The sequence below is a fragment of the Gadus macrocephalus genome, chromosome 10 (assembly GCF_031168955.1).
Source record: "Gadus macrocephalus chromosome 10, ASM3116895v1".
In the NCBI taxonomy this organism is placed as follows: Eukaryota; Metazoa; Chordata; class Actinopteri; order Gadiformes; family Gadidae; genus Gadus; species Gadus macrocephalus.
The window spans coordinates 22,971,600-22,982,476 of record NC_082391.1 but is presented as its reverse complement, the minus strand read 5'-3'; the positions used below and the strand labels follow the sequence as shown (position 1 = coordinate 22,982,476).

The following is a 10,877-nucleotide window of genomic DNA, read 5'->3' as shown; positions in this document are numbered from 1 at the left end:
GGGGGGGGGTCTGGTGGCGGCGGTGTTTGGAGGAGTGGAGGATGTTATGTTCTCGGGGATGTGGTCGGTTCTGTTTAGTGGCTCATCAGGAACGAGCCGGAACCTAGGGCCCGGCGTGTCTCGTTGTGACACACAGAACACTACGCTGCGCTCTGGCCCCGGGGGGCCCCCACACGGGCCCCACTCAGCAGGAAGGACCACTGTCACCACCGGCCCCCCAGTCACGGACGGGAGGGGAGGGGGGGAGACACTTCCGGTTCCATGAGGCTATTGCCATTGTCAGTGCGATGGGGATATGGCTACTGTTAGATTTGATCTGTATTGCTTTTCAATCAAGTTTCTTAAGGTAAGTTATTATCGTCGTTGTCAAACCTTAAACCTTGTTTAAAGGTGCAAATAGCGTAATATATATGATATTACATATTATTATTATTATTATTATCACGGCTGTTTGATGTATAGTGCAACGGTTATTATGTTTAATAATGTGTAAATGTAATACTGAGGATGTTTTTAGAGATGTATTCCATTACTTCCGGTCAGACCATCTATCAGTCAGCCACGAGCGGTGCTTCCGGCAGACACCGTCCTCGGGGGCTGGGATGCACGAGAGGAAGGCTGCTCGGGTGTCTCCCGTTATCACGGGGCTCCCTCGGTGACAGCTGCTGGGGAGCCGATCGGCGCTATCCCCTGCACTGCCACATTAATTAGGACAATTAAGAGATTTACAGGACAGATGGATAGAAATCCAGCTGGCTGCGGCGGCTGGCTCTTGAGGAATCATTACGACGGTGGAGCCTGAAGGAGCGGTCCGGAACATACGATGGGCCCCGGCTGATGAGGCTCCAGTGACCTCTTGTGGTTCTGTGGTGTAAATACCGGGCCGCGCACTTTGTACTGTGAAACTAGCAGTGCATGAAGCCTATTGGATAATGAATGTAGTTAATAATTCATTTGGTTAAACACAATTCCAAATAGTTTAAAATATTTAAACGTCAAGCTTGCTGTGAACATGTGGTACATAATTATGAACATTGTTAAAAGATAATCATGTTACAAAAGGTCACAGTGAGCCAAAGGCTGACAATTATATGCATGCTGTGCTACTGTAGCCTTCATTGAAGTAGTAGCAGCCTTATAGATAATAATAATAATAATTATTATAATAAAAATAATAATAATAATAATAATAATAAAATATGGAGACCATAAGTATTAGTATAGTAAACATTTGATTCATTTTGGTGTTACTATTCTATACTTTTATTGTATAAATGTTTTTACCTTAGCATAGCAAAACAGATCGTTGTGGTGATTCTGAGCAGGAAAACACTTGACGAGCATTCAATGTTTGTTTATTTAGCAAAAACAACACAAAACATCAGTGGAAAACATTACAATGGAAAACAGATGATAGAAGCAATACCGCCAAGCAGTATAGTTCCTCAAGACAGCAAGATGGTTGCCAAGCAACACAGGCCAGCATACTTAGGGATTGGCAGTGCACTAATATATGAATTGTGGTCTCACGTCTGTGGTCAAAGCAGAGCATTTACAGCGGCTTCCAGCTAATCAGAATCAAGAACGGGATCGGGCCGAAGACATTCCTAGAGCTCTGAGAGAGGCTCAGAGTTGCTCAACCTCGACCTGTTCCCGGGGAAGGCTCTTCTGAGGACAGGAAGAACGTGTTACTCCAGGTAAGAATGTCTTTAGACGAGAGTCACATTAAGTCTGTTACAAAAACAAGCTGCATTTCTTCTTTATATCTGCTGTGAAATGTATCTTAAACGACTCACATGGCCAGGCTACCCTTCATGCTTTTTGATCCTATGGAAAAATGCGAGTTAAAGATTTTTTAAGGAATGGAGTGGAATAAAAAACATGATCTCAAAGCGGTGCTGTCCACACTGCCGAGAGCTACTCACGTCGGATTCCCCACGCGACCAGGAGGGCGGCGACGAAGAGCACCACCAGCAGCACGGGCACCGCGACGGCCGCCACGGGGCTACCCTCAACGCCCTCCCCCAGCACCTGAAACACGTGGAGGATTGATCTAGTTATATCGGCGTTTCCTCGCACAAGGATACATGCTAAGTATGTGGTTTAAAATAATATGTGAACAAGACATTTCTCAAGAATTTAACGCGCCGTCCATGAATCAATCGACCAAATTGAAAATTATAGCTACAACTGCAGCTACAACTTCAGCCACTAGAGGCTGCCATAGGACACTTAACGTAGTGCAGCTTTAAGCTGGTTTCAGACTCACCGCAGCTGTTGTGGTAAAAGGTAGGACGGTCGTTGGTGTGTCAGTCTGCGGACCTTCGGTAAGAAGGAAAAAAAAATTGATGAAGCAGGAAGGAAGTCCACCCTCCTTCTCCATGTTGCAAAAGCAGCATTGCTGATGCAGAGTGCAATAAGAGTGCCAAAGTTGTGCCACAGGTCACATTGTTATGACATTCTGTTTGAAACGTTCTAAATTAAGGCCTGATTGCAACACATATATTAGACAACTCTTTGTTCAAAATGTATGTTCCTAATGCTTAGCTCTGACACAACTGTTTCGCATGGCAAATTTGATATGAGTATATTGTTATCATGTATATGTGTACATGATAACAATATGCACATATACAGAAGATGAATGCGCATATTCTGTGCGTATATTGTCATCATCTTTGTGTACATATCATATCAGGATATGAGTGTCCTCTGTGTGTATGTTGTTATAATTTGCGACCACGATATGCCGTGTTCATTGCAACAAGAGAATCACGAAGGCACCTTTCTCTGCGATGATGAAGGTGAGGACGTTGCTGGGAGGGCTGCTCCCCGCACTGCTCCGAGCGAACACACGGATGTGGTAGGTGGAGGGACGCATCTCTATGAGGGTGGCCTCCGATTGGTTGGGGCTGATGCCCCCGATCCTCTGGGTGGAGTCCCATGTTGCTGTGGGGCAGGGGACCACTGGGACATTAGTATGAAGTCTTCAGGCATTCAGCAGCTGCTTTGGTCCAGTGTGACTTGGACAGTGAATGTGGAAATGTATTTATGTATGATTGTAAATGTAAGTACATTTTTGTGATCCACCAATCCACTAAACGTATGCATTCAAGATGTATGTACGTGTTAGTATATTTATGTAGGTATATACATGCACGTCTTCATATATAGTTATGTATGTATGTATGGTGGCGACACCGGGGATCGAACCCACAACCTTCCGTCTGGGGAGGCGAACACCAAAGCCACTTCACGATTCTATAACGAAGACTACTGGACATAAGGAATCATCTGCGTCTGTTAGTTCCTTGCCTTTGTCCTCTTTGTACTCCAGGTCATAGCTAGAGACGGGGAAGCCCCAGGTGATGCCCGCCGTCCAGCGGAGAGACACCTGCTTGTCGTGGACCCCCAGCAGCTCCAACGCCGGGGGGCCTGGGGTCACTGATAGGTCAACAGCACAGATGTTTAGCACCCAGATCGGATTCACAAGGTAGCTTTTTTACTTGTCGATTATTGCCGTTACTTATCGTCGTTCCGCGTACCTGGTGAGGAAGTTGTAGAGATTTCTCCAAAAGGTATCGTGATTTGTTCGAGCGTTGTAGGGTTTTGTTCGGAAGTAGCCGTGCTTCTTTCGAAAGTTGTGGCAGCAGTGGTGGGGCCCTGTGTGGATGTTGCGAGGACTTTGGGAAAGAGTTAAGACACAACAAACCAAAGAAATTAATCAGACAAACACAATCTGTTATATCGATCTACACAGGGGTGTTTATAGGACTCAAGCTTTACATATAAAACCTATTGTAATAAGATTTACATTTACATTAGGAAATTTGAGCACTCGCTCACCCTCTAGTTGTAATTAACAGGGGTAATTGTTCAATGGAAAGTGTAGTATACTATGCATGCAAATCAATTATTAAATAGCTTTGACTGTTATTCAGGGCTGATAAGTGCATTGACATTTTTAAATGCAAGGCAACTACTATTGGTTAGTTGAAAATAATAATCATCATTGAGATTAAACATCTCTTCCAGTGTCCTGGCCAAGACAGCCAGTAGTAGCCGACAGTCACATATTACATACACACAAAACGTAAGAAAAATAAACCAACTACAACAGTCCGCAGGGGGGAAGGGGGATATAAGTATTGCAAGATATTTGGGGAGGCTCAAGGAGGGGAGTAAAGTGTAGTCTTGTGGTCGACTCTATAGACATTATTCACGATAGCCTACTTGACATGTTTTCGTTGTGTTATAGGGACACTGTCTCTTTAAGATCACGTCACTTGTGTGTTGATATGCCGGTCGGCGCGATGTATGATTTGAACGTTTTTTATATGACGAAATTGCTTGTCGAGGTGAGTAATTGTCTCTTCCCTTAGTCTATCGCAATTTATATCGTATAGAGACAGAACGTGTTACCTCGGAGAGTTTGTCGACGGCGGAGCCGTTATGTTTAAAAACATAAACTCTTACCCGTGCGCGCGCGTGTGTGTGTGTGTATGTTTGCGTGCGTGTGTGCGCTTCCGTGCATGTGTCGCTGCCTTTGTGTCGACGTGCGGTGTGTGCGCGTGCTTGTGTTTGTGTGTGTGCGTGTAGTGTGTGCGCATGTGTGTGCGTTTCCGTGTATGTTCGTGCGCGTGTGCGTGCTTGCGGTGTATATATGTGTTCGCGCTTGGCACATGCACACTTCAGTAACTTGAGTAACTGCTGCGACAGGCCTGCTATTATAGTAGTATGACTCAAATATTCTTAGACATTTTCAGCGGGGGCTGAAATTCGAAACTAAAAAGGATCTTAAGTCCCCCATATCACCTATCATCAACATTACAAAGCGTACGCCGCTACTCAAACATGAATCAGCTTTAGGCCCTCTGATGTGCCCACGCTGGACAGGTGCCTCGTCGTACCTTCAGCCAGCGTCGAGCAGAGGGGTGCGGTGAAGGCAGGCCCGCGGCCCGCGACGGTCATGGCGTCGATAAGCACACTGTACTGCGTGGCGGGCCTCAGGTCGTTCAGCACCTTGCTCCCCGGGTCCGCGGTGGAGGACACGGTCTGGTGACGCCACTTCCCGAGCCGTGTGGCCGAGATGTACTCCCGGTAGCTGATGACGTAGCCGCGCAGCACCCCGTTGCGGAGCTCCATTCTGGGCGGCTGCACCCCGTGCACAATCATACATGCTAAGTATACGGTTTCAGAAATTCAAACCGGCACTAAGTGCAACTCTTTGCCAAAGTGAACTACACATTTTCTCAAGAATTAATCGCACCCATCCACATTCAATCATCGAAATAGAAAATGATGGCTAACTGTACCGACAGCGATATATTGTTTCTCTTTCGTCTGACTAATGTAGGTCCCTTTGGATGAAAGCATCTGCCAAAAGCCCTACATGTAAATATAAATAGCTACAACTGCAGCTACAACCTCAGCCACTAGGGGCTAGCATGGAGCACTTAACATAGTGCAGCTTTAAGCCGACCAACACAGTAGAGCCCCCCGTTGTGGGACTCCACTCTGGAAGGCTGCCCGGCGCGGGACACGACGCGAGGCATGCATTATTCAGGGACGGGGAGTGGCTTTCTGTGTTTCATTAAGTGCCGCTACGCCCGTCCCAACATCAACGACTCAGAGTTCAGTCTGGAGAGCAAGGCCGGGCTAAGAGGTGTACTGAGATACGGAAATGGAGGATGGCTCTGATAAACGTTTACCTTCCAGGTGACTCTAAGGCTGCGGGGCGTCAGAGCCTCCACCTTGACGTCCAGCGGGGGGCCGTCTGGCACTGGAGGACGACAAGTCATGTGACCGTGAGTCATCCAATCATAAAGAACAGGAAACACCAACAAAGGTTGAAGTGTGCGTAATGAACAGCTAGACAGCAGCCCAGTGGGATTGTCCGCATGGCTTCACCTGATTCTTTGGTGGACACCGTGACGACGTTGCTGGGCTCGCTCAGGCCTTCACTGTTGACAGCGAACATCCGAATGGTGTAGGCCTTGTTGGGACGCATGTCGATCAGCGTGACCTGAGTCAGCGAGGGGCTCACCCCCTCCGTGGTGAGGGCCTGCTCCCAGGGGGCTGGGCAACGAGATCCACCAGGCCGTCAATAAACCACAGATCCATACTGCACCGCTTGCACAACTACTTCTTTAGCACGCACACGCAGACACGCACGCATGCAGGCACGCGAGCGTGCACGTTCATGCACACACACACACACATGCATGCACGCATGCAGGAATGGGAGTGCGCACATTCATGCACACACGCACAGACACGCAGGCACGCGAGCACGCACGTTCATGCACACACACGCATATGCTTTGGTAGAACCTAAGAATAACTGCCACAAGCATTAATAAAGCATTAAATGGTGGATTCCTCATTTATAAAGCATTGAGTGAATAAATACTCATTAGTAAGCTGTAAATAATCAGTTATAAATGATTAATAAGATAATAAGGGTTAAGGGCAGGGAAAGGGTTGACAAAATCATTTACAAAGCGTACTAACTATTCAGACTGCACTAATAACACTTTATTAACACACAAGAAATGCTGCTGCTCATGATTAGGTTAGGTCGTTAGAGTGCATGATTAAAGCCTTTACTGTGTGTGATCTGAAGTGAGGACCATAGGGGCTTGGTCAGTGTGTGTACCGGTCATGTCTTTAGTGTGTGTGATCTGAAGTGAGGACCATAGGGGCTCGGTCAGTGTGTGTACCGGTCATGTCTTTAGTGTGTGTGATCTGAAGTGAGGACCATAGTTCAGTGTGTGTACCGGTCATGTCTTTAGTGTGTGTGATCTGAAGTGAGGACCATAGGGGCTTGGTCAGTGTGTGTACCGGTCATGTCTTTAGTGTGTGTGATCTGAAGTGAGGACCATAGGGGCTTGGTCAGTGTGTGTACTGGTCATGTCTTTAGTGTGTGTGATCTGAAGTGAGGACCATAGGTCAGTGTGTGTACCGGTCATGTCTTTAGTGTGTGTGATCTGAAGTGAGGACCATAGGTCAGTGTGTGTACCGGTCATGTCTTTAGTGTGTGTGATCTGAAGTGAGGACCATAGGGGCTCGGTCAGTGTGTGTACCGGTCATGTCTTTACTGTGTGTGATCTGAAGTGAGGACCATAGGTCAGTGTGTGTACCGGTCATGTCTTTAGTGTGTGTGATCTGAAGTGAGGACCATAGGTCAGTGTGTGTACCGGTCATGTCTTTAGTGTGTGTGATCTGAAGTGAGGACCATAGGTCAGTGTGTGTACCGGTCATGTCTTTAGTGTGTGTGATCTGAAGTGAGGACCATAGGTCGGCGTGTGTACCGGTCATGTCTTTGTAGTCGATCCTGTAGCCGGTGATGGGCCGCCCCCCGTCCAGCCCCGGGCTCCATCGCACCCCGAGGGTCTTCTCCCCCACCGGCCCCACCTCCAAGCGGACCGCGTGGGGGGGGGCTGTGGGCAGAGGCGTGGAGGCGGTCATTGGAACAAGGATTGTCAACAAAGTTTTCAATGACGGCAAAAGTAACTAATAACCAAAGGAACCGTCATTGAAAGCTCCCCGGAGCTCGGTAAAAACAAAATGGAAATAAATAATGCATATTTTTATTTTTCATTTTAAAGGGAACACCTCTTATTTTGGAGTTCAAGGGGATACTGTGACACTGAAATAACAAACAAAAAAGTGTTTTCATATTTTGTCGACCAAAGTTAAAGTTACATCCTAATTACAAATGTAATACAGTTTTTCTCAGTCGCTTTGGTACATTTCTCAGATCAGAATTGAAATTTGCAAAACAGTAAGTGCACTTCTCAAAACTATTCGTACAAATAGCAAAACACCATGGATTTCATGCAAAAGCCATTCTCTTGCTCAAAATCCTTAGTTTGTTTCTCAAAAGTAAATATCTGTGTCAATGAACATGTCAATGCCATCGCAATGACAAGTCCTTGCGTCATTGTGTACGGATAAGACAGTCAAATTGCTTAGTCATGTTGTCAATATAACAGTGTACTCTGGAGGGATGTTCTGATGTAAACTATGGCTAAAGTTTTGAAGACAATTATTGTAAATTGTAATTTACACCTTAGTGTTACAATGTGGGAGATTGATTGCAAGAGTCTGGACAAGATTCACATTTACGCTTTGACTGTTTGTACTGTAATTTGTTGACAGTCCATGTCATTGCTAGAAATGTGAACATAGGAAAATCTCCTTAGGGTAAACTGTACATGCTTTGCTGTACAGTGAATTACAGTGCAGTCTTCCTACACCTCCTGACGTTCCTGTCTGTTGGGCCACAGATTCTCATTCTCACGCAGCCTCACTCCTCTTCCTCTTCCTCTTCTTCTCTCTGGCTGTTGACCCCGTCCAATTCCTTGTCCTTCCATTGTCAGACAATGTAACATTGTGCTGTGCTCCAGCTTTTATATACTTGCCAATTCATGGTTCAGGAGATGCACATTTGAGCTATTTCAGTAAACTGGTTGATCGTTGGTTGATCTAACACTTCACACATTTCCCTTCTTTAGAGAAAGTCAAGATTCACTGGTAGCAATTTACCAATTCAGGACAGATTTAGAAAAAATAGTCTAAAGGAAATGAATATAAATATGCTTGACATATTATGACAACTTGTTCAACCATTTTGCATGTAAAGACTTATGCAATGAACTAATGCCTAAATGTTGTGGGGGTGAGACTATTCAATAGAGACCCATTAAAATTCCTTTTGATCAACATGACATAAGCAATTGATAATATAGGAAAGAGCAGAGAATTGTACATAATCATTTGCCTGACTGTAACAAAGCATCTGCAACTTGTTCAAAGAAATGAGAAACTGCTTTTTTGATGTGCACAAGTGACACAATGATGTGACGATTGAACAGGTCGTTTTGAGAATTTCAATTCTGATCTGAGAAATACACCAAACCGACTGAGAAAAACTGTAAATGCAACCGACTATTGTTTATTAGTTATTTTATATATAAGTATATATCAAACTTTATACACTGTGTTATCTTAATTTTAGGGATCTAATAGGTATTTTGTATTCCCAGAATAATTGTAATCGGTGGGAGAGGGACCAAAAATGGTTATTTTGATAGTGAATGTCGCGGACCCCACACATCACTCCCCCTCACCCGCCACCACGCTCAGCGTGGTCTCGTGGATTTGATCGTTGAACCAGCCGGGGATGTCCACGCGGCAGCCGTACACGCCCGCGTCGCTCTCCTGCACCTGCACGAGGGTGAGGGAGACGTCCCCCGGCCGACGGAACCAGGGGAACCGGTAGCGCTCGCTCAGTCTGCTGACCACTTCGCTCCCATCCGTCCGGAGCACCTCGTCGCTGCAGCCGCTGGTGGGGATGGGCCCGCGGCCCCAGCACACCCCCAGCGCGCCGTACTGCACCGCGTCGTAGGAGCAGGGCAGCGTCACGTCCTCGCCCACCCGGGCCACCACTGTGCCCTGTCCGCGGACGCCTCCTGAACAGATTCACGGTTCAGGGCAGTTCGATGGGAAATAAAATGAGGTGGGGCAGTTGTAGAGATTTAGCGGCTTTTTTAAGTGGACCAGAATATTTTTTACTTTGAAATATTTTGCAACAAAAGTGCCATAATGCAGGTTTAAGGTTTAAGAGATTATTTATATTTTTATAAATGACAAAAAAAGAAAACATACGATATATTAACATACATATTTCATACAATAAATACATCATGATCAGACTTTGCAGGCAGAGTTATATATTTTTGATTAGGCCTACTTTTCGGTATTTTAAATGCTTTCATTTTACTAATTAGGAATGCTTCTGTACTACAGTATTTTGTAAATATACTTTTTTGCATTATTTACTTTAACAATGGTCTCTTTACATAACTAATCTCCATTTTGTTATTTGCATCTTTATTTATTTATATTGATGTATTTATAATAATATCAAAGGATAATTATCAAAAATAAATGTGATCGTATTATTCCCTGCTCCATAATGACATCCATCATTGAAGATGGTTCAATTAAATAATGAAAACCATGATATTGATTTTGAACGATGAATAGGTCTTACCAAGCAGAAGACAGAAGAGCACCAGGCCTCCAAAGGTCAAACACCTGCTGCTGGCCAGCTCACCCATTATCAATCTCTCCTCCTCAGCTCAATCTCAGTAGCCTACCAGCAAAGCCCCTAAAAACTTTTCATTCATCTGCAGAAGTTCAACGCTACTAAATCGAAAACCACAGTGTTGTCGAGGCTTTGAAACCTTTCCAAGTCTCATGACTCATTATAAAAATGTGCTTACACCAACAACTTCTGTTTTCTGAAGCGGAATATAGAACAGGACCACTTCCACTTTGCGGTTTTGGTTCCTCGTCTTAAAGACCGAGAGGGGGTCACCCTCTGTTTATTCTAGAGCACAGAGGATGATACACATACAGTATACAACGTAACAGAACTACATAGAGAGCAATATGTTGCATTCCTCACAGTCAGTGTGTCACCAGAAATATAGCATGCCTCATTCAGGATTTGATTAATGTGAGACTTATTCATTGATTGGTTTATCGGCTCGCAACACTTCAGAGGGGGGAGAGAGCCGACAGGTCAAAGGTCAAGTTGCAGGACAACTGACAAGTAAGTAAAAGAGGAAGAAAGCCTTCAGTCCACACTTAAGGTCGCGTTTACACACTCTGTTAGTGCATGATACAAGAGAGCAGACTCAATAAATAAGCCCAAATCTAAATAAATACATGGTCTACGGAGGCCGCCCCCCCCCTGCTGTGTAGTCTACGGGGTCTCCTGTGTGTACATCAGGGGGAGTGGACTGGTGTTTGGTCCCTTCCTAGGAGCTTCCTCTTCCGTTCCCACAGTGACCAGCGCCCTCCAG

General features: G+C 45.4%; 1 protein-coding gene across 3 annotated transcripts; it reads right to left on the bottom strand.

Moving 5' to 3' along the window:
• Nucleotides 1-1,338: 1,338 nt before the first annotated feature.
• LOC132466207 (cell adhesion molecule DSCAM-like) lies at nt 1,339-10,246 on the bottom strand. 3 transcript variants are annotated; one of them, XM_060063290.1, is made up of 14 exons: nt 10,061-10,246; nt 9,307-9,476; nt 9,135-9,231; nt 7,314-7,442; nt 5,911-6,078; nt 5,712-5,782; nt 4,911-5,154; nt 3,546-3,683; nt 3,316-3,444; nt 2,785-2,949; nt 2,270-2,322; nt 1,926-2,031; nt 1,797-1,827; nt 1,339-1,668 (listed from the first exon to the last, which is right to left on the bottom strand). In XM_060063290.1, the coding sequence occupies exons 1-14, from the start codon at nt 10,125-10,127 to the stop codon at nt 1,608-1,610; spliced, it is 1,629 nt and encodes a 542-aa protein (XP_059919273.1). In that variant the 5' UTR covers nt 10,128-10,246; the 3' UTR covers nt 1,339-1,607. The 3 variants fall into 3 exon arrangements, with proteins under 3 accessions (XP_059919273.1, XP_059919272.1, XP_059919271.1); XM_060063289.1 differs by having other exon boundaries at nt 1,339-1,665; nt 9,135-9,476; XM_060063288.1 differs by having other exon boundaries at nt 9,135-9,476; nt 10,061-10,245.
• Nucleotides 10,247-10,877: the final 631 nt, after the last annotated feature.

Bases quoted from the DNA above. Each gene is read 5' to 3' on its own strand.
- LOC132466207 (XM_060063288.1), bottom strand. From the start codon at position 10,127: ATGGGTGAGCTGGCCAGCAGCAGGTGTTTGACCTTTGGAGGCCTGGTG. The intron at 7,443-9,134 runs GTGAGGGGGAGT...CTCTGCCCACAG, and splicing joins CACGCTGAGCGTGGTGGCGG to CCCCCCCCCACGCGGTCCGC. The intron at 2,950-3,315 runs GCAAGGAACTAA...CCTGCCCCACAG, and splicing joins GGAGTACAAAGAGGACAAAG to CAACATGGGACTCCACCCAG.